The 23,996-nt window shown below is 37.0% G+C and overlaps 1 protein-coding gene across 1 annotated transcript in view; it reads left to right on the top strand.

Moving 5' to 3' along the window:
- Nucleotides 1-1,532: 1,532 nt before the first annotated feature.
- ENTHD1 (ENTH domain containing 1) overlaps nt 1,533-23,996 on the top strand; it is a 110,112-nt gene continuing 87,648 nt past the window's right edge. The window contains exons 1-2 of the mRNA XM_069491506.1: nt 1,533-1,884; nt 21,960-22,202. Coding sequence (XP_069347607.1) covers nt 1,536-1,884; nt 21,960-22,202 — 592 coding nt within the window. The 5' untranslated portion in view covers nt 1,533-1,535. The remainder of the gene's footprint in view (nt 1,885-21,959; nt 22,203-23,996) is intronic.

The following is a 23,996-nucleotide window of genomic DNA, read 5'->3' as shown; positions in this document are numbered from 1 at the left end:
GAAGATTGTAGAAATACAGCTTCTCTTTTTCTTCTTAGGGTTGATAATAGTCTCTATCTGAGAAATCTTAATTAAGCCAATACATTTTCTCTCTTGCTTATTTAAGGGTGCATTGTATTTTTACAAAAAAGGAGGTTAATTATCTCCTCTTATTTTTTAAAAAAGTGATAGTTCATTTAGGATGCTTTTGGAAATTTATGTCTTCCTTTAACACACACACAGAAATTAATCAAGCCTGAGCTAGTAGCTGAGAAGGTCAAAAGAAACAAAACTAAAAATAACAAACACATTTGTTATGGATTTTAACATTTTTCTTTTGCATGTGTGCAGTTTCTCTAGTACAATCTGATTATAGATCGTCTAGGCTTCATTGGGTCTGGATGCTCGTCAGGGCTTGAAATCAATTTGGTACCTTACCTTAGTGGCCATCAGTGGTGAATCACTAGGGAAATTGCAAACTAACTGGCTCACCTTAATACAAAGTAATGAAAAAGTGGAAGAGAATGCTTTCATATAAACTGTGAATCGATAATTCACAAGTATCATGTAAAGTTTTAAGACTTTCACACCCCTTTTAAGTTTTAATGTATTTTTGTATCAACCTAAATGGGCCTCTCTGTGTACTTGTTTTGAGATCTGACAGGCACGTGCTGATCTGACAGGTTTCAGAGAAATCCTTACTCTATTTGAATCTTACTATTGACATTGTTTAATTCTAAACTTATACTTTTCCTGAAGGTGAGTAAAGAATGTAATTTAACCTTCCTGTCAAATTTACCAGCCTTATCTGAACTAAAGTATTGGCTTTAGGGTACTATGAGTTAGCTGTGGAGTCCACTGAGGTGTGACTATTTGTCTTTGTAGTTGACCAGCCTTCCTCTTAGATTAGCAAGAAAGTGGACCATATTTAGATCTGATTCTAATGACTTGTAGTTCTAAAAAGAATACAATCATAGGGTCACTTGATCCTAAGACTAGATTTTTACCCTCATTTTAATGACTTTTACGATGTAATATTTTTATACATGACTATATAAAGAGATGTCAGAGTGTAAGTTCCATTTTTATACTAACCTGTCCACTGTCTATGTAATGTTTTATACTCAATATATTTCTGGCCAAGTAGGTTGAATGGTATTTTCTGCAGGAACTTTTAGGACTAGAAAGACCACCTGTATTTCTTTAAATAATATAGGCCAATCGCTTATGAGGGATTTTCCTGTACCCATCCTAGGAACATTTATATGGTACCACTTATATATGGCTGATACAAGTGAGGGGCTGACTTAGAAACTAAACCTAGATTTTCAGACTGATTTGGTCTTCTACAGACATTAAAAAAAATATTTAACTTACACATTTTTTTGTGCTTTCCTTGTAGAAAATTGACACTTGTCAACATGAAGATTAATCATTTGTATTTTGGAGCAGCAGAACTGGGGACCAATTACCTGTCAAGAGTTTTATAAACTGATCACATAAACTGCCGTTCCATTTCTCTTATCCTCCATCTCATCTTCAAACTTGTCTTAACTATGGCATTCAGGAGGCAAGTGAAAAACTTTGTGAAAAATTACTCAGATGCTGAAATAAAAGTCAGGGAAGCAACTTCTAACGACCCTTGGGGTCCCTCTAGTTCTCTGATGTTAGATATCAGTGACTTGACTTTCAACACAATTTCTCTCTCAGAGATTATGAATATGCTATGGCAGAGACTCAGTGACCACGGGAAGAACTGGCGCCATGTGTATAAGTCTCTTACGCTAATGGATTATCTCATCAAGAATGGATCAAAAAAAGTCATTCAGCATTGCAGAGAGGGGTTCTGTAACCTTCAAACACTAAAGAATTTTCAACACATAGATGAAGCTGGAAAAGACCAAGGTAACAGTTAAAGAAGTTTATACAGTGTGCCAATAAAGATTAGGAGGGGGTTCATTTAAAATCAGGATCTAGGAAGTATTTTTTTTTTTTTTTAATTTTGTTTTGCAAACCAGGAAGAGACAGTCTCTAGCATGTCATGGACTAGAGGTGCTCTGTCTTCCGAGTTCTTCAGTGTGCTAGATATCTTTCTTCTGGGACAGTTATAGTATCTAGTTTAATCCTGTGTCGAGTCTTCAGTGCCTCAGAGCTGCAGTCTCCAACCCCTAGTCTCAGTCTGTTAGGGACTGGGCTGCAGAGCCCTTCCCCCAAGTCTGTGGAAAAATTATCTTTCATGAAACTTGGTGTGGGGTGGGTGGTGGGCTGGGGTGGTGCACAGCAGGAGGTGAGTGGGCCAGGAAAGCTTCATCTGTATTTACAGCCACCCCCCTCCCCATGCTTGCATCGCCACCTGAGCTCCGCCCCCCTCAGCCCACTCCTTCTGTGGAAAATTTGTCTTCCATGAAACCGGTACCTGGTGCCAAAAAGGTGGAGACTGCTGCCTTAGAGAACAATGTAGTTTTTTAAAAAGGTTGTGTAAAACTAACACAGGTTCCTGATAAAAATGATACCTCTTAGAAAATGAATAAAAGGAATAAAACAGGAGGTATGGCAATTTGGCATAATAATGTCACTGAAATTCATAATTATAATTAAACTGGAATTTAGTCATAAATTAAGTATTTCCAAAGATGATGGAATCTTCAAAGACTAGATGGAAATAGTTACATGAATACAAAAATTTAGGTCATAAAATAATTTTTTCAGGGGTGGAAGAGGAGGTGAAGTAGGGAAAGGATATGTAGAATACTGAGATGATTCAGTAGTGCCTGATATTCTACAATGGTAAAAGAATTAGCCCTTCCTCTCCATCTACTGTAAAATTATAATTTGTGTTTAAAAGAAATAGTCTTATGAATCATGAGAAGAGGATAAAATTTAGTACAGGCTCTGTTAAGTATGCATTTTAAAAATAGACCTTTTTTTAGGGCATTTTTAGGTTTACAGAAAAATTATGCAGAAAGCACAGAGTTCCCATACCTCTCCCCACCCATATACAAGTTCTTCTATTAATAACATCTTACATTAGCATGGTACATTTGTTACAATTGATGAACAAATATTGGTAAACTACTATTAACTAAAGTTCATATTTTACATTAGTATTCATTCTTTGTGTTGTACAGTTCTGTGGGTTTTGAAAAATGCTTGTCATGGTTCCACCATTTGGTATCATACAGAATCATTTCAGTGCTCTAAAAATGCCGTGTGCTCCACTTATTCATCTGTTTATCCCTCCCCCAAATCCCTGGACTGCTGGTCTTTTTACTGTCTCCATAGTTTTGCGTTTTCTGGGTGTCATAAAATTGGAATCGTAAAGTATGTAGCTTTTTCAAACTGGTTTCTTTCACTTAGAAATATGCCTTTGAGATTTCTCCAGGTCTTTTCATACCTTGAGAACTCATTTCTCCCCCTCCCCTTTTAAAACGGCTTCATTGAGATATAATTCACATACCATAAAATTCACCCATTTAAAGTGTACAATTATATGGCTTTATGTATGTCACATTATAATTTTTTTTTCCTTTGAGACAGGATCTCACTCTGTTGCCCAGGCTAGAGTGCAGTGGTGTGATCATAGCTCACTGTAACCTCAAACTCTTGTGCTCAAGTGATCCTCCTGCCTCAGCCTCCCAAGTAGCTGAGACTACAGGTGCACCACCATGCCCAGCTAGTTTTTCATTTTTTTTGTAGAGATGGGGTCTTGCTATGTTGCTCAGGCTAGTCTTGAACTCCTAGCCTCAAGTGATCGTCTCACCTCGGCCTCTCAAAGTGCTAGGATTATAGGTGTGAGCCACCATGCCCGGCCTCACATAATTTTTAAAAATTTTAATAAAATTTATGTAAGATAAAATTTGCCTAAGTGTTCAGTTCAGTGGCCTTAATTGCATTCACAATATTGCACAACCATCACCATTATCTGTTACTATTTCCAAAACTTTTTCATCATCCCAAAATAGAAACTCTGTAACCACTAAGCAGTAACTCCCCTTTCTCACTCCACCCATAATCTACTTTTTGTCTAAGTTTACCTGTTCTAGTTATTTCATGTAAGTGGAATCACACGATACTCTTTTCATCTGGCTTGTTTTACTTACCATAATGTCCTCAAGGTTCATCTATGTTATAGCATGTATCAGAACTTTATATGTTTTCTGGCTGAATAATATTGTATGTACATGCCACATTTAAAAAGATCTATTTATGTGTTAATAGATTCTTGAGTTGTTTCTACCTTCTAGCTGTTGTGAATAGTGCTGCAATGAACATTGGAGTACAAGTATCAGTTCAAATCCTGACTTTCAATTCATTTGGGTATGTACTTAGGAGTGGAAATGTTGGATCATATGCTAATTCAGTGTTTAGCTTTCTTAGGAACTGCTAAACTTTTCTATAGTGGCTGTGCCATTTTACATTCCTCTCCATCACCAGCAATGTAAGAGGGTTCCAATTTGTCGTATCCTTGCCAATACTTCATTGTCTCTTTTTTTGATTATGACTATCCTACTGGATGTGAAGTGGTATCTCATTGTGATTTTGATTTACATTTCCCTCAAGATTAATGATATTGAGCATCTTTTCACGTCCTTCCTGGCAATTTGTATGTCTTTGGAGAAATGTCTATTCAAAGCCCATTATTAACTGGTTTTTTTTTTTATTTTTTTATTTATTTTTAATTCTTTTTAAAATTTTTTTTAAGACTAGTCAAGTGCAGTATTGAGGAGGGGGGAAAGTAGTAGAACAAGGAGTTCAATCTGTAACTGCCTGTGAACAATCAAGTGAGATAACTCACTACCTTCGAACCAGCCTGGGTTTTTTTTTATTGTTGAATTTTAAAAGTTCTTTATATAGTCTGGATGCAAGACCCTTATCAGGCGATTTGCAAATATCTTCTCCCATTCTATAGGTTCTTTTTACTTTCTTGATGTATAAAAGTTTAAATTTTTTTTGGCCAGAGTACTTTAGTACTATATTTTTAAAGTTTCAAAATATTAAAGGGGTGCGAGTGTTTTTGTTACATGGATGCACTGTATAATACTGAAGTCAGGGCTTTTAGTGTGCCTGTCACCAGGATAGTGTACATTGTACCCAGTAGGTAAGTTTTTATCCCTTGCCCCCTTTCAGTCTCCCCCTTCCTCGTTTCTGATGTCCTTTACACCACTTTATGACCATGTGTGCCCATCATTTGGCTCCCACTTATTAGTGAGACTACGTGGTGTTCATTTTTCCATTCTTGAGATACTTCATTTAGGATAATGGTCTCCAGTTCTATCCAATATTAACAAAAATTAATGAAGAGATTCTATCGGGAATATTTCATGTTTATCTTTTTGTGTTTATTTTCTAATGAATGTGATATAGAAAAGTATCTCTTGGTGTAATCTAATTTTTACTTAAATGTGCATCTACTGGGGATGGATACATGCACAATTTGTTACTGGTGGGGTGTACAGTCAAAGAAATTTGGAAACCACTGGCTCTCAGGATAAAGTCAGGCCCCTGAACATATTTCCAATCTGCCTTTCTGCTCTTTTTACCTTAGTCAATCTAGCACATTGGTGTTAATAATCATCCCTAATATATTTGCTTACACATCCTTGTGGTTGTACTTAAGATGTTTCTTTTCTCCTGGAGCATTCTTTCCTTGCTAACTGTCTGTTGAACTACTTAGTCCTCAAATCCTAGCTCAGAATCCTCTTTCTCTGTACCCCCAATTGCTGTTTCCCTCATTGGGCAGAATTAATTGCTATAAGTTTTGTTTGTATCAGTGTGTTGCTTTTTATGGTATATTTTATTTTATCTATTTTTATATATGTCTTTTTAACTAGATTCCTAGGGCATGTACCGTATGTTAATCATCTTTTCACCATCAGGCCTGCACACAGACAGGACATTTTTATCAAATGGAAGTCATAAAAAAGCAAGAGAAAAACTATTCAATAAAAATGATTCTGTTGAATGAGAGAGGAAGGCAGAGTGTGAAGTCTGTACTGAGAAGTGAATGTAAGAAACTGTAGTGATCCAAGTAATCGATATCTGGAGTCTACTCTAGATACAGGTTATCAAGAGGGACAAAAATAAAAAAAAAAAAAAGACAGAAGGATAATAGAAGGTATTTTAGAAAAAAAGACTTTTTTGGCTTTCTTTACACTTGCTGTTCCCTTTGCCTGCAGCGCTGTTCTCCAGAAACCTGCATAGTTCCCTTGCATCCTTCAGCCTCTCTCAGAAGGTCTTACTAGAGAGTCCTTCTAGGTCTCCCTTAGTTATAGAAAAGCAGCCCCACCCTCCCCTTTGCACTCACATGTCCTAGCCACGTTTTCTGTTTTCTTTTTCTCTGTAGCACTTCTCATATCTATCACATAAGATATGCACTATGTCAGATCTTTGATAAAATAGAATATATACTATCTCTTCTTGCTAAAGTGTAATTTTCACGAGGGCCAGGGACATTTTATGGCTGCTTTGTCTGTGCTCCATCTCCAGTATCTTTAACAATGCCTAACATGTGGTACATGCTCAGTGATTAATAATTATTACAGGAGAAAAAAAGTAGGGAAAACAAATCAGAAAAGTTGAGAAACATAAGAGAAAGTTATTTTTAAATAATGAGTTTTTCAAATAATATCAATACAATTTTCTTTAATCTCTAATGTCTAGACAGCTTTTCAGGTAATGTATCTCTAAATTTAAACAATAAGTCCAGTTGTTAATCTGAAAAATAAATACATGATTTTCCCTATGTTTCCAGAATTTGGGGACATTCTATATTTATTGTAGTTTTAAAAAATCAATAGTTGGACACATTGTTTCACATTTAGAGGTACTTTACCTGAAACAGTGACTATAGAAAAACATTGACATATTATTTGAAAAGGTAACTAACATGCTGTTTCAAAATACATTTATTTTATATTTGCTGACTTTTTGGACCCCTTTATGAGCAAGCAGTTGATAGCACTGAACTATGATAAGCACTGTAATCCTCACAGCAGCCCTCTGAGATAGGTGATGTTTTTGGCTCCATTTTACTGATGAGGAAACCAAAGTGCAAATAGATTGAATAAGTCGTTCGCGCAGCTAGTTAATAGCAGAGTCACGATTACAGTCTAAGCTTTTTGGCTCCAGAATCCATGTTCTTAATAGCTACAATATATTGTTGAATGAATGGATAAATGAATTATGTTATTATCCCCGTCCCGATCATTCTGTTCACCCTTTTACTCCATCCTGTTCACATGTGTCATGTTTCCAGACCTGACCGAGTATTTAACCAGTGACATATATAGTAGGATGGAAGGGCCTGAGAACTGAACTAGCTCTGTTCACTGACCTGGAACAGAAGCTGAGAAGTTTATCCTTTTTAAATTTTTTAAAATTGTAAAAAATAGACTATTTTTTTAGAGCATTTTTAGATTCACAGCAAAATTGAGAGAATACAGAGTTCCCCCTCCCCCTTCCCCCTATACATGCATAGCCTCCACCATTGTCAACATCCCCACCAGAGTGGTTCGTTTGTTACAATTGATGAATACACGATGACACATCATTTATCACCCACAGTCCAAAGTTTATATTAAGGCAGCAGTCCCCAACCTTTTTGGCACCAGGAACCGGTTTCATGGAAGACAATTTTTCCATGGATCTGGGCGGGGGTGATGGGAGTGGTGGCAGTACCACAACACTCAGCTAATTTTTCTATTTTTTTGTAGAGAACAGGGTCTTGCTTTTGCTTAGCCTGGTCTCGAACTCCTTACCTCAAGCGATCCTCTTTCCTCTGCCTCCCTGAGTGCTAGGATTACAGGTGTGAGCCACCACCTGGCCTAGAGCATCTTTTCATATGCCAGTTTGTCATCTGTATATATTTTTGGTGAGGTATCTGTTAAGGCTGTGGTCCCCAACCCGTGGGCCATGGACTAGTACTGGTCTGTGGCCTGCTAGGAACTGGGCTGCGAGGCAGCAGGTGAGTGGTGGGTGAGCGAGCTGCTCCCCATCGCTTGCATCACTGCTCGAGCTCCGCCTCCTGTCAGATCAGTGGTGGCATTAGATTCTCATAGGAGTGCTAAACCTAGTAAACTGCGCATGCAAGGGATCTAGGTTGAGCGCTCCTTGTGAAAATCTAATGCCTGATGATCTGAGGTGGAGCTGAGGCAGTGGCAGTAGCACTGGGGAGCGGCTGCAAATACACATTAGCCTTAGCAGAGAGGTTTGACTGCACAGTAAATGAAGTGCGCTTCAATCATCCTAAAACTATGCCTCCCCCTCCCTCCAATCCGTGGAAAAAGTGTCTTCCCTGAAACTGGTCCCCGGTGCCTAGAGGTTGGGGAATGCTGTGTTAAGGTTTTAGGCCCATTTTAAAAATCAGGTTTTTTTATATGTTCATATTGTTGAGTTTTAAGAATTCTGTGTATATTTTGGATAACAATCCTTTATCTCATATGCCTTTTGCAAATATTTTCTCCCAGTCTGTGGCTTGTCTTTTCACTTTCTTCACAGTGTCTTTTGCAGAGCAGGAATTTTTAATTTTAATGAGTAATACTATATAGTATGTCATAGGTAGTGCTGGTGCCTTATAATAACAAAATAATTCTAATTCCTCCTTCCCATCCCTTGTATCATTGCTGTCATTCATTTTGCTTATACATAAGCATAAGAAAATATAAACATAAGCATAAATATTAATCAAATACATTGTTGCTATCATTATTTTCAACAATTATCTGTTAGATTAATAAAGAATAAGAAAAATAAAAGTTTTGATTTTACCTTCACTTATACCTTCTCTGATGCTCTTCCTTTCTTAATACAGATCAAAGTTTCTGACCTTTTATCATTTTCCTTTTCTCTAAAGAATTTCTTTTAATACTTTTTGCAAAGCAGGTAACTGGCAACAAATTCGCTCAATTTTTACTTGTCTAAGAAAGTCTTTATTTCTCTTTCACTTGTTTTGGTTTCTGAGGAATTGTTGAATGCAATTCTTACCTTTTTTTCTATCATAGGTAAGATGATATTTTGCCTCTGGCTTCTTTCAGGATGTTTTCTTTATCTTTGATTTTCTGTAGTTTGAAAATGATATGCCAGCCGGGCATGGTGGCTCACATTTGTAATCCTAGCACTCTGGGAGGCAGAGGTGGGAGGATCGCTTGAGGTCAGGAATTCAAGACCAGCCTGAGCAAGAGTGAGACCCCATCTCTACTAAAAATAGAAAAATTAGCCGGGTGTGGTGGTGTGCTCCTGTAGTCCCAGCTACTCAGGAGGCTGAGGCAGGAGGATCCCTTGAGCCCAGGAGTTGGAGGTTGCTATGAGCTATGATGCCGTGGCACTCTAGCCTGGGCAGCAATAGAGCAAGACTCTGTCTCAAAAAAAAAAAAAAAAAGAAAAGAAAATGATATGCCTAGATGTAGAGTTGTTATTTTTGTTTTTGCATTTCTCCTAGTTGGTGTTTTTGGGGCTTCCTTGATCTGTGGTTAGTGTATGGCATTAATTTGGAGAAATCTTCATGATTGTTAATTATTGTTCCTAATATTTCTTCTGTTTCTTTCTCTCTTTATTCTTCTTTTATTCCCACTATACATGTGTTATACCTTTTGTAGTTGTCCCATAGTTCTTGGATATTCTGGGTTTTTTGGTCTTTTTTCTCTTTGCTTTTCAATTTTTGTGGTTTCTATTGAGCTCAAGCTCAGAATTTCTTTCCTCAGCTGTGTCCAGTCTACCAGCAAGCCCACCAAAGGCATTCTTTATTTCTGTTACAGTGCCTTTTATCTCTACCATTTCTGTTTGGTTCTTAGAATTTCCATCTCCCTGCTTACATTGCCCATCTATTCTTGTATGTTGTATGTTTTATCCATTGGAAACCTTAGCATCTTAATCATAGTTGTTTTAAATTCTTTATCTGGTAATTCCAACATCCCTGTCATATCTGAATCTGGTTTTGATGCTTGTTCAATCTCTTCAAATTGTGATTTTTGCCTTTTAGTATATCTTGCAATTTTTCTTTTTCTTTCTTTCTTTTTCAAACTGACAAAGCAAGGACAAAGTAATTTTTTTCTTAATTACTGGTCATGAGGTACAGGTGAAAGGAAGGCCAGTAAATAGGCCTTTAGTAATGTGGTGGTAAGGTGTGAGGGCGGGGAAGCGTTCCATAGTCCTGTGAACAAGTTCACTGTTTTAGTGAGCCTGTGCCTGTGGGCCGTGAACTTCACATGTGCTTCTCAGTGTTTTCTTGTCCCATCCCCCTCCCCTTTCAGTGGGGCAGGATGGCTAGAGTGGATTGGAGTCGGGCATTTCCTTTCTCCCACATCAGTTCGGCTCTGATAATACCCCATCAGGTTAGGCTCTGGTTAACTAGTTCTGATGGCAGAACTTAAGAACAGAATGCTCTGAAATATTTCAAAATGGTTCCTTTTTCCCCTCCCCCTACCACAAGCACAAGGGGATTTTTTTCTCTAGTATTCACTGTGAGAATTTGGTCAAGCTCCTTGAGGTAAAACCCACAAAAGTGTGGGGGCTCCTGATGGCTGAGACCCCCCTGGAGTTTTATCTCTCACACCTGTCCATTCTGAGCCTGCAGCACTTGTTCCCTTGGAGGTTTGTGCTTGCGGGTTTCTGTTCCAGCAGCTACAATTCTGTACTGTATTTGCCTGTCACTCTTGCCAGTTTGGGGCTCAGTGATTTGCTCTATGACTACACCTCTCTGATGGATCTAAGAAGAGTTGTTGATTCAGTTTTTTACTTGTTAGGATGGAGTGGTAACTCCAGCTTCTTACATTTTTGGACTGGAAGTCAAGTTTATCCTTTTTTGTATCTTTCAAAATTATTTAGGTCAAAGATGGTCTAAGAAATATATACCTTATTCTCTTTATTGTGGCTCTCATGGCTGAAAAAATCTTTCACTTAAGTCTAGATAATTTGATGGTCTTGGGCAAATATCTAGAAACAGTTGGCCTGGTTGGGTTAGTTTCTTTTATCTTTGGTTAGAGCCTGTTACAGTTTAGGCTCAGCCTCATGAGAATGGGCCCCATGTTGCCACAGATATTTCAAGCTTCCCAGCTAATAGTCCTGAATCTCCTTGACATTCTCAGGTAGTCTGATACTCTCTCCTTTATGTCCACACTGTTTATATACCTCTGTCATAGTCCATTTATGTACATGTCTGTATCCCTTGCAAAACCGTGAATATTTCAAGGGCAGGAACAGTGTTCCTAGCACTTAGTACCTTGCCTAGGGGTAGGATCACTCAATACATATTTGATGAATGAATGATTAATACCTTGATATTATTATAGCTTTAGCAAATTTATAGCAATTGACTTTTTTTAGAATGATAAAAAATAAATGTCAGAGTTGACTACTTTAATAAAAAATTTCCATTTCTTTATTATAAACTTTAAAAGTAGTTTTCATGCTAATCATACTTTATTGAAATATAATTTTCACATTTTAAAATACACAAATCTTAAGCATACACAGTTTGATGAATTTTGATGAATGTAACTGTCACCCATATCAGGATAAAGAACATTTCCGTCACCCCATTAAGTTCCTTCATCACCCTTTCCGGTCAGTCTGCCCTCCTCCCCTTTTCTGATTTCTTTAACTATATATTAATAGATTTGTTGCGGTTCTTAAAATTCATATAGATGGAAGCATACAGTATTGTGTTCTTTTGTTTCTAGTTTCTTTCTTTCAACAATGTTTTTGAGATTCATCTCTGTTGTTGTATATATCAATGGTATCATTTCTTTTTATTGCTGAGTTGTATTCCATTGTATAAATACACCACAAAACTGGTTTCTTTTATGGTTCATCCATCTTCGATTGGTGGATATTTGGGTTGTTTATAGTTTTTGGTTATGAATAAAGCTGTTATGGGCATTCTTATATAATATGTATTCAATTCTATTAGGCCATATGCATTCATTTTTCTTCGGTGTATACTTAGAAGTGGAATTTCTGGGTCAGAGGAGCCACTAAATAAAAATAGAAACTAAAGCTTTCTTAAGTAATTTTGCCATCAGTGTATAAGAGTTGTTCACATTCTTATCAACACTTAGGAATGTTATTCTTTTTAATTTAACCTTTCTGATGGGTGTATAATGTTGTTTCAATTTGGTTTTAATTTGTATTTCCTTGAAAAGTTGTTGAGTGCCTTTTCATATGATTTTTGGCAATATGGACATCTTTTGCCTGTTCAAGTATTTTGCCTATTTTAAAATTTTTTTTGTCTTTTTGTGGGAATTCTTTATACATTCTGGATATGAGTTCTTTGTAAAATAGATATATTACAGATATTTTCTCCAAAAAAAGTCTGCAGCTTAGCTTGTCTTTTCAGTTTTTTAATGTTTTTTGATGAGCAAAGTTTGTTATTTTTCATGTGAGAGTGATCTGGCTGCAGTATGTGACCTCTTCAATTTGCCAGGGTTGATTCATCTCATCTGGATGTCTAGGCAGGTTTCCTTTTACTCCTTCACTCCTCCATGTGTGTCTCTCCCAAAGTGGCACGCTTGGTCGAAGAGGATGACCTTTCCTGATAGAGGAGGATTGTTCTTCAGTCAAGGTATAGGTGTAACTGCGCTTCCCTTTTAGAACCTCCAAACAGGATCTCAAGATTCATTTGTAGGAGAACATAGAGTAAAAAAAATTTTTTTTAATTTGTAATTTTGATGAAGTCCTATTCATTTTTTCTTTTATGATTAATGCGTTTTGTACCTTGTCTGGGAAACTTGCCGATGCTAAGGAAGATATTCTCCAGTGTTTTCTTTTAGGCATTTTATAGTTTTAACTAGGTCTGTGATCTATCTAGACGGAGGTAGAGTTTATTGTTTTCCATATGGTATCCAATTTTTTAAATTTAATTTTATTTTTCATGTTTATTTTCATTGTCAAAGTCCTTCTTAAGGTATCCAGTTGAGAATTACTAGATTTTGATAATAGAACATTTCCACTACATTATCTAATTTGATCCTTAAAGCATCTTATGAGAAAAGAAGGGTATATATTATCTCTCTCTTACACAAACAGCCAAAGCTCAGAGAGATTAAGTTATTTGAGTAAGGTTGCACAGCTAATTAATGACTGAGCACAATTAGAACTCATGTATCCTAATTGAGAGACTAAATAGTCTCTCAACTGGCGTTTCACTAAACTACTAAACGAACTTAATAATTGTCTAGAAAATATACAATAAAATGTGAAAGCGTTTTAATATCATCAAAGTATATATTTATACAAATTATGGTATTCATTAAACCAATTCAGATTCTAGGAAATGTGTGAATTATAGGTTTATATGCTGTTTTATTTTCAATTAGGTTAAGTTATGAAATTGCAGTTAATTTCATTTAAATAGGCTATTTCATATATACATACACATGTAAATTTAAAACACATAGTTTTAAAAAAGGGGTACATTTTAAAGAAATATATTTTCAACATTATTAACAAGTTAAGCTATTTTACTATAAGAGAAGTAGCATGCAGTGGTGACATTCCTGCCATTTTAGCTTTTCACTATTATCAGTCACCTAAGTTAGGAATTATATACTTTAAATTCATGGCTGATTTTATGTGTAGACTGCCTTTCCCATTGTTTTGTCCAAAACTCAGGGGTATGCTCATACCAGTCACCTACCAGTTTGCTCACCAAAGTTTGAATATCTTGAACTAAGAATTTTGCCTTTTAAGCCATGTTAAGGGATAGAAATTAAAATGCAAAAGGCTAATACTCTGGAAGACATAATGTATTTATTTATTTAATACATTTACACTAGGTTATAAAATATTAAGATCTCTTTTGAGAGGAAGGGAAGCTGGTTTTTTGAGTTTAGGTTCCCATGGAAGGAGAGAATACACCAGGTATTTGGTCCATGAAATGATTTAGACAAAGAAGGAACTTGAGCAAGTAGGAGGAAAAAGAAATGACTAAGATTTTCCTTTTTAAGGCAGCTATAATGAATTGGATAGAACCAAGATACCTGGAAAGAATAAGTTCAAGAAAAAGAAAATATTAAAAAAGTGTAAAAAAAATTAGATGTTGATTAACCATGTCAAGGCTATAAAGCCAAATAACCAAAATTTGGGGATATTACCACTTTTACAGAAGGAACTGGATTTGGGGTAGCATGAGGCAGGCAGTTCCTAGTCAGTATGATATAGTGGCTAAGCACTATAAGAAAAAAATCTAGCTTCAAAGTGGAGCAGACTTAATTTTTTTCCTGCCAGTGTCAGCACTAGTCAAAATTCTCTAATCAGAGAACCTACCTGACATATGGTGGTTGACTAATAAAGTAATGCCATGTGGGTATGCTCATTGGTGGTGGGTTAACTAACACAAGGCTTCTGTGTTCATTTATAGCTTAAGTGAGTAAATGTAATTTCCTGTAACAAATTTTTTTTTTTTTTTTTTTTTTTTTTTTTTGAGACAGAGTCTCAATCTGTTGCCCAGGCTGCAGTGCAGTGGCGTGGTCATAGCTCACTGCAGCCTCAAACTCCTGGGCTTTTGCAGTCCTCCTGCTTCAGCCTCAATAGCTGGGACTACAGGTACACACCACCATACCTGGCTAATTTATTTCTTTTTTGTAGAGTCAGAGTCTTGCTGTGTTGCTCAGGTGGGTCTTGAACTGTCCTCAAGCGATCCTCCCACCTCAGCCTCCCAAAGTGCTGGAGTTAAAGGTGCGAACCGTCCCACACAACCTGTAACAAATATTTTTGATGAACAAATAGTTTCCTTTAACAAACATATGTTACAGGCATTACATCATCATATGCCTTGTAGTTAGAAGTTATGTTATTGTGAGTTTAAACAAAAATTTTTTATTTAAAATAGTTGAATATTTTAGATAGCTTTGTCTTTCTTTTCAGCACATGTGGTTATTGGTAATCATGGTAGCAAGAGCAAAGCATGAAATTGTTTAAACTTACATGTGACCTTTGTGCAACTGGCTAGTCTTCCTATAGTGCTCTTTATTTATTGTACTCACATGGATGACAAAGTACAGTAAACATAAAAGGGAGGGCAACCAGTTTAGCCCTTTCAGTGCTGTGTCAACAGAATTATTCTCCCTTAAGGTTCTCATCATATAAAACAGCTTATAATTATATACTAAGTTCAAAGATAATAAAGTCTATATTTTGTTATTTTCATAGAGCCAATCTCTGCTTTCTAGCTTATTAGCTTTGTGACTTTGGGAAGGTTACTTTATCACCCTAAATCTTACTTTTCTCTTTTGTAAAATGGACTGAATAATTCACTCTAAGGGTTGGGGTGAGGATTAGAGATATATCTGACAGTTAGGCACATAGTAAGTCATCTGTCAATGTTAGCTAATACTGTTAGTCCTTGATAGATTTTTACTTTTTTTTTTTTGTTTTTTTTTTTTTTTTGAGACAGAGTCTTGCTCTGTTGCCTGGGCTAGAGTGCTGTGGCGTCAGCCTAGCTCACAGCAACCTCAAACTCCTGGGCTTAAGCGATCCTACTGCCTCAGCCTCTCGGGTAGCTGGGACTACAGGCATGCGCCACCATGCCCGGCTAATTTTTTCTATATATATTTTTTAGTTGGCCAGATAATTTCTTTCTATTTTTAGTAGAGACGGGGTCTCGCTCTTGCTCAGGCTGGGACTTTTATCGTTTTTATTTCCTGGAACATATGTTCGTGTTCAGGTAAAGCTCAGTGCAAATACTCACTAGGAAGGTCTTTTTTGCTGTCCTGTAGAGTTAAGCAGTCACTCCTTTGCTTGTCCCTAGTACCTTGTCTACATGTCCCTTGTAGCCCCATCACACTGCTATAATTGTTGATTCACATGTCAGCCTCCTTCATTGGGTTTGGAGAGCTGAGGTTACTTAATCTTTATCTGTTTCATCACTTGCTGTGGTGAGGGGTGGAATAAATGTTTGCTGACTGATGGGCTGACTGAATGGCAAGTGTGCTGTTATAAGCCCAAAGAAGGAACTGGTAGCCTTTAAGATTTCTTCTTCATCCTCAATGTTCTTCTATTTTTCTGTGATGTTTCTGGTATAGATTTATTTTTATTTATCTTGCTTGGTCTTTGGAGATCATCTTTGATGTGAGGATTCATGTTTTTTCTACAAAATTCTCAGCTCTTGTCTCCTGCTTTTTGGGACTGCCTTGAATTTTTTCTTTTGAAATTTCTTCTACATGAATATGTAGGTCTATGATATATCCTTTATGACTAGTAATTAATCTTTTAAATTTTATTACCTATCTTTTTTTGCTGTACTTTGGAAGAATTGTACTGTTCTCCAATTACCAATTCTGTCTTCAACTGTTCGAGTCCGGAGTTTATCTTGGATGTTAAGGGTTTTTTTAAATCTCAGTGACTATAGTTTTCATATCTAGGATTTTTAATTGGTTCTTTTCATATCTGTCTGTTCTTGTTTCATTTCTGCTTATCTTTGTTTTGTTTTATAATTTCATATTCCTTGTAGATATGAGTAATGTATTACTCTCTCAGTCATTTATTTAAAAATCTTTGTTAGATTTTTAAATCCTACAGGATATTGAGTCTTTAGAAGATCCCATAGAAACATTGATTTCATTTGGAATGAATTTATGTTTCCATTGCTGATTATATTGGCTGTCTTTCATAGTATTAGATTTTTCAAAAAAATGTATTTTAGAATTTTAGTTTTTAGGCTCCTTGAGTGGGAGTTTCTTCCCACAACCACGCATGTTCACTTTTTCCTTTATGTTGGTTTTTCAGTTCCCTCTACCAGCTCCCCTAGAGCCTCAGCACAGGCCTTATAAAAGTGCTCAGGGCTCATGCCTTAGGACAATAGTAGAGTGTCACAGACCCAGGGATTGAGCAAGTAAACGGCTTAGTTTAGTTTCAAGTCTTAAGCCTGCATGTGTGTCTTCCTGCTTTTAAACAGACCCACAGCTATGAATAAGTTATAGCCTAGGAAGCAGTTAGCAGCTATTTTTTTTTCTTTTTCATTTCTTTCCATGGCCTTCTCTCACAAACACAGACGGCCTAACATCAGCGAATGAGACCAGCTGTGGTTCCTTAGCACCTGAGGAGTTGAACTCCTGGCTGCCAGATCAAGAACCCAGCAGCCTGTGACTTTAGCCCTGTTCACTGCTTTTTCATTTCTCTTATATTTCTGCTTCATGGAGGTTTTTATCTTGTTTTTGAGACTGGTAGTGTCTATTATTGCTGTGTATTTGGAGCAGAACAGAGGGATACTTTGAAGCATGAACTTACTGTGCCAACTTGACTGAAGGTTTTTTAACTTGAAAACAACTTAATCAGATATTTTAGATACTTCTCCCCTCCCTCCGCACCCCTGCCCCAACCCCTGGAGGCATTGTGGAAGGTAGCTTGGAAGGGAGACTAAAGATAAGTAATTTAGGACACCACAGGCCACCAGTGTGATTAAGATCTGAACCAAGGGAGATGGAGAGGAGAGAGCGGATTTGGAAGATACTTAGTAGGTGTAATCAATAGATGTGAATAACTAAATTTGGGGAAATGTATGTTTATATTGCTAACTTAGAATAGAGGTAAAAGTCACTGACAAAGGAATATGAGAAGAAGAGTAGATTTTAGTAGGGCAATGGGCCAGGAGTAGAGATAGGAGTATTAAGATGTTTTATAACTATTTGAAGCCTAATACCTAGTTTTTAAAAAAGATTTTATGATATGTGTTTTTCCTGGTGATGCATCTCAATGCCCCAAATCTTTGAATTTACCATATTTACAAATCTCTTTACATAATGTTCCTTTGTAAACTTAAATAGACTCCTCTCCAGCATTTGGGAAATTTTTCCTCAGCATATTCATTCATTTCACAAACGTTTCTTAAGTGTCTCTTAAACAAATATTGTTCTGGCCTTCATCGATGTTATAGACTAATGGAGGAAAAAGACATTTATTAAATGGGCAATTATAAACTGGAAGTACTATAAAAGGCAAGCGTAAGGTGCTATGGAGTGTATGAAAGCAGAGCCTGACCAAGTCGGAGGCCTGGGTCTATGTATAGGGCACGGTGGGAGGGTGGCTAACTGTCAGAGGAAGGCCTCCCCGAAGAAGTGAATTGTTGTTCCACTGCTTGGTGCTCTATCTTTATGTGGCTGGCTTTTTCTTGTTCAAGACTGAGCTATATTATCTCCTCGGTAAGACTTTCCATGACTGCACCCCAAATTAATGTTTAACATATCACCCTTCTTTGTTTCCTTTAAAGCATTTATTTTTTATCCGAAATTACCTTGTTTATGATTATTGGATATTTCAGCCAACTACAGTGTAAGTGTCACAAGTGCAGGGACCTTGTCTCTTTTTTTCCTCACTTGCACTCCTGTTGCTTAGTACATTTCCTGAAACTGAAGTGTTCAAGAAATGGTTAACTGACTGTGTAAGTGAATGTCCTTGGATGTTGATCTCTTATAAGTTGCTCTAGTAATTTGATCTCCTTGTCCTTTACTTTGTGTTTGGGAGGACTCTTCAAGTTGGCTTTGTACTTGTTCATTTTTCTATCATGGGGATCCCATCCACTGTGTTCTGATGGAGGTTGCTAGTTTTCATGTTGCACTCTGTGGCCAAAGTGATGGACATGTGACTGTTTCAAGGTGGGCCACTCAGAGTCATTCTCCTGATACTTCAAAGTAAGGAAGAGGGAGACTTCTCAGGTGGCAGTGTGAGGTGTGAATTGGAGCTGTTGGTGGCCATCTCCATGCCCAGATAAAAGAAGCCAATCTGCAGAAAGGAAAAAAAAGGCATTACACAGAGAAAAGCAGAGATGGGAGAGGGAAAAAGGTTCTTGTGGTTTTCTAGTCTCTGTTTCATTTGTACCTGAGACCTAGTTGCAACCTTGATTTTCCCGTGACTTTTGCTTTACCCAGTTCAAGTAGAATTTCTGTCACTTATAACCAAAAGATTCCTGATCAAAACAGTATTTAACTTTATCTTCATTTTAACCTGCTGTTCAACTAACAACCCCTTCATCTCGATGTGTTTTATGTAATGTCTTTGGATATTAATCTTTTGGCATAGTTTCTTGTTTCAGAGAATCTGTATTTTCTACCTCCCTGCCTCCATTTCTTCCTTTTGCTGCCTAAGTTTATTCTATTTCCAGTACTATTCTATTTTATACAATGTCCTCCTTCCTTCTTTTCAGAAGAAAAGAAACATATTGGTTAGAAGTCAGTAGATGCCATCTTATTATTACTCTTGTTATTATTTCACTTCTTGAAGCAGGTTTATTGAGTTCTTGGATTTTTCTCACTTTTAGCTTTGATGCTTTAGAACAGCCAGGTTAATACCCAGCATTTCTAGGGTGGGAGAGAGGCAGCTAGGGCATTGGCCAGAAGCTTTCTTCTGGGTGATTTCTTCCCTGTTTTTGGTAAACTGCTGTGGCCTGGCCTTGCTAGTGCTGCTGACTGCTACCTCAAGGAGGGGCCCTGAGGCTCTGGGAGAAGTCCTCCACCATTGCAGCTGGACTTCTGCTTGGTGTAACTGCTTGTCTCTTAGAACTATTGCAGCTGCCCTTAAATTGCACCAATGCACACAGACTCCCAGGAGAGTATTCCACATCTGTCCCATAATTTCTATAATAGTTCTAACCTAATTATAGGAGTGTTGCAAGAAATTATTTAAGGATAAACAACTTTTTAGGCAGCTAAGTTGTAAATTGGCTCACAGTATTTTTCATCAATCTTGTGCCATTTGCACTATGTCAAGGGAAAATTAGAGACTTTGTGGTAGTTTGTTCCTTTATTGATTAATTCACTCAGTAAATATTTATTGAGCATCTACTATGGGCCAATCACTCTTCTAGATTTCTCTGCCCTCATGGAGTTTATATTCTTGGTGAGGAAACAAACAAGTAAACAATGAATATATAATATTATGTAGTGATAAATGCCAAGATGGAAAATAAAGCAGGCTAAGGGAATAAAGAATGATAGGGGTGGGCTGTTTTAGTTAGCGAGGGTGGGCAGAAGGAAGGCTTCTCTGAGGAGGTGAAGAGTAGAGTCCTGAATGAATCTCAGGGATTTAGCCACGTAAAGAGTTCCTGGCAGAAGCAACTGCCAGTACATGGCTCTAAGCGGATGAAGAGCATGGTAGTATTGCAGAATAAGGCACTGGGGTGGCTACAGTAGAGGCAGTGAGGGAGAAAATGGAAGGAGATGAGTTTCTGAGGTTAAGAATGGGAAAACATGTTTTTTATGCCTCCAAAACCAAGGTATGTCAATTTTCCAGGGAAAAGATAGTGTCTGACATGTTGTCCCCAAAGGCTAAAATTCACAGCAGACTTACCGTGTGACACGAAGTGGTAACCTAAAACGTTGTGGGATTTTTTGATTATGGACTGCAAACTAATCATAGGAAGTTAAGGTTGTTTAGAATGATAAGATTTGAAGCAGTTATAAAATAAATTTGGAAGAAAGAAATGACTAAGAAGTGAGGTTAGATGAAATAATCTTGGAAAAGATGGCAACTTGAGCAAAGGTTTCTGACACTGTCCATATCAAGCCTAATGAAGTGACTGGCAGTTAGAGAACATTGTTTGTTGGCCCCTGTCATCTAAATATACCCTGAATTTGACCATTTCTCATTACTCCTATTGCTAGTAAATTATAGTTAGGAAACATTAATACTTTATTCATCATAACTAGAGGCCGAAATAAACATACTAGTGGATATTCAGGGACTTTTTGGTTTACTTCTGGAAGGTGGCTTGGGAAGACCTAACATGTTTATGTAGGTTGGTCCCAAGATGCAGAGAGGTAGGTGATTTCCTTTATCATTTCTTGTGGGAGAAGGTTGAAAATAATACTAATACCTTATATTTGAGTGAGTTATAGGTTACAGTGTACTTTTGTATCTGTGAATTAGACTGAACAGATGAACTGCTTTTCAAATAGGAGACTCAGGTCCAGACAGATCACCTGACTGGCTCAAAGTCACACAGCTGGTTAAGGCAGGGCCATCACTAGAATTCTGGTCTTTGTGCTCTGTCACTCTATTAATGGCAACAAGTTTTTTTGATAGGATGTATGTCAGAAGCCAATTGTGCTCCCTTTTCTTGTCTCACCCCAATTGTACACCTTTAATGCAACAGATACTAACAACGTTGTGAGTACACAGTCTGCCTGCCTGCCTGCCTGCCTGCCTGTCAGTCAGTCATTTGTGCTGCTATAACAGAATACCATAGCCTGGGTAATTTATAAAGAACAGAAATTTATTTTCTCACAGTTCTGAAGACTGGATTGTCCAAGGTCAAGGCACTAGCAGGTTTGGTTGTCTGGAGAGGGTTGCTCTCAGCTCCCAAGATGGGGACTTGATGCTGCATCCTCTGGAGGGGAGGAATGCTATGTCCTTGCATGACGGAGGTGGAAGGCAGGCAAGAGACAAATGTTCTCTTTTATCAGGGCCTTTATCCTATTCACAAAGGAGGAGTCCTAATAGCTAATCACCTCTGAAAGGCCCCACCTCTTAATACTATCACATTGGTAAGAACTGAATTTTGGAGGGCATCTATTCAAACCATAGCAATCTATGTATTTCTCTACTTACTTCTCCCTTCCATGTATGTATATAGTGTTTTATTTTCCCCTATGCTTTACAGCTTTAAACCATACTATGTATATTACTTTAAATCTTTAGCCATATGTCATGGTCGTCGTACATCTAGGGCAGTATATCTAGATCTAATTCATTCCTGTTCTTTGTATGCCTAGGTTGTTTGATTATTGCAGAGTATGCATTGCTTTTAAAAGGAAAATCCAATAATGTGCTTAAAGTGAAAATGTAATGCCAACGTATGATACGGTTTTATCATATATTAATGATTTTACTACTTAAACTTTAAGAAAGGAAGTATACTTATTGACAATTCCTTATTTGCTATAGGTTTTTTCACTGCTCACGTTTTTATTTTTTCTTAATTTTCTATAGAATAAAAAGTTATTACAGCCTTAACTAGTATTTTCTTTTCTAAGCAGATTCAATGTATTTTTCAGGTTATCATATTCGAGAAAAATCTAAGCAAGTCATAACATTGCTGATGGATGAACAGTTGCTATATAAAGAGAGGGAAGTGGCATGTCGGACTAGACGGCGTACCTCCTACTCTATGGCATTTCCTAAAAAATTACCTGGTAGAGGTAACTCACCAACAGCATGTGCTTCTGCCCCTACACCAGAAGTTCCTGCTTCAGAGAAGAAGCATAAGCTTCTTAAGGTTGCAAGGCTACGTAATCAAAGTGCGTATAATGAACATTGGCCTAACATGCAATAGATATCATTTAAGAACAGTTAAAAAGCATAAAATGTTATGTTTTATTACTAAATTATTATTAATACTATATTAGTACCGTTATTACTGTATTAGACTTCATAATGTAGCGAACAAAGATGTGATTCAGTTATAAGATTTTATTCATAAATAGAATGTGAAGGAGTATTGTTTTCTGAGACTAGGTGTCTGGGTATGTGTGCATGGGTGCTATTTGATCCTATAAATCAAGAAATTGAATTCTGAAATGTGCCTCAAAATCCTAAAGGTGCTCTAAAAATTCTTCCGGGACAATACTTTTTCCTTTGTCTAAAACTTTAAATCTGGACTACTGACCTTTTTTAAAAAAGGAATTTATTTATAATATTATAATAGAAATCAGCAGGAAAGCGGTATTGTGTTTTCTGCCAAATTTGCTAAAACTTAAAAGAATGTCATTTTGCTCTAACTTCTCTAGTACAAACACTGTTGATAAATTATGTATGAGGAATGAACAATTTGAGGAAGCAAAAACATTAATGAAATGTGATATACACAGCTGACCCTTGAAAGGAACTAAACTTTGTGCCTTAAGTGAAGGTCACAGTAGGAGTAATATAGTACCAAGTATTTTCAAAGGCTTGCCTCCTAGCTTTATCTTGTAAGTCTATTGTTATGAACTGAATCTTTGTGTCACCCCAAAATTCATATGTTGAAATCGAATCCCCAGTGTAATGGTATTTGGAGGTAGGGCCTTTGGGAGGTGGTCAGGTCACGAGGGTGGGGGTTTCATGAAAGTTATTCGTGCCTTTACGAAGGGGACTCCAGAGAGCTATCGCACCCTCTTTCTGCCATGTGAGGATAGAACAACTCAGCAGTCTGTAGTCTGGAAGAGAACTCTCACCAGAACCTGACCAATCGTACTAGCACCCTAATCTTGGATTTCCAGCCTCCAGAACTGTGAGAAATAAATGTGTGTTTGTGAGAAATAAATGTGTCTGTTGTGTATAAGCCACCCATTCTATGATCCTTTGTTATAGCATTCTGAGCTAAGACATCGTTAAGCAAGATCCTAAAAGAGCTTCGGGTATTCAATATGAATAGATAATTCCAAATGTCAGTTAAGTATGGAAATTTAAAAATGTTAATAGTAATACCAACACAAACTAATCATGCTAAAATTCATTCAAGTACATCTCTTAGTCAAGAGTCCTCAAATATTCCTTCAGTTTATACTTGTGGACTGGGGAGATAGAAAGACATTAAAAGAGGTGGCCATTGCAATTATAGTAGTGAACACTACCCAAATGCTTCTAAAAGCAGTGGACTTTATTTCTTTAGAGTTCCCATTTCTTTTGAAATAAATCTTCAAAGTGACAGCAACCCATCCTGAAATTTTCTCATGGAAGCCTTGAATTCAAACTGACACTAAAAACAGAGTAACAGAGCAAAACAACCAGCTATGACTCACCCAGAGTTTCTTCACCTCTTTTGCTACTTCTGTGTTACCTTTCTTACTCTTTCTTTTTCCATTTCTCTTCTCACTTCTCTTTTTAATTATAAACACATAATTATTGAATTTACTATTTAAAATTTGGATATCCAGCAGAAATTTGGAGCTATAGCAGTGAATAAAATGAAGTTCCTTTCATCATGTAACTAACATTCTAGTGAAAGAGACCACGGTGTCTCTGTCACATAAAGAAAATAGATTTAAACATGTCAGATAGCAACAAGTCCTATAAAGAGAAGGAAAGCAGCATCAGGGGACAGAGAGTAACAG

The sequence above is a fragment of the Eulemur rufifrons genome, chromosome 16 (assembly GCF_041146395.1).
Source record: "Eulemur rufifrons isolate Redbay chromosome 16, OSU_ERuf_1, whole genome shotgun sequence".
NCBI classification, from domain to species: domain Eukaryota; kingdom Metazoa; phylum Chordata; class Mammalia; order Primates; family Lemuridae; genus Eulemur; species Eulemur rufifrons.
This window is presented reverse-complemented; position numbering and strand designations above follow the sequence as displayed.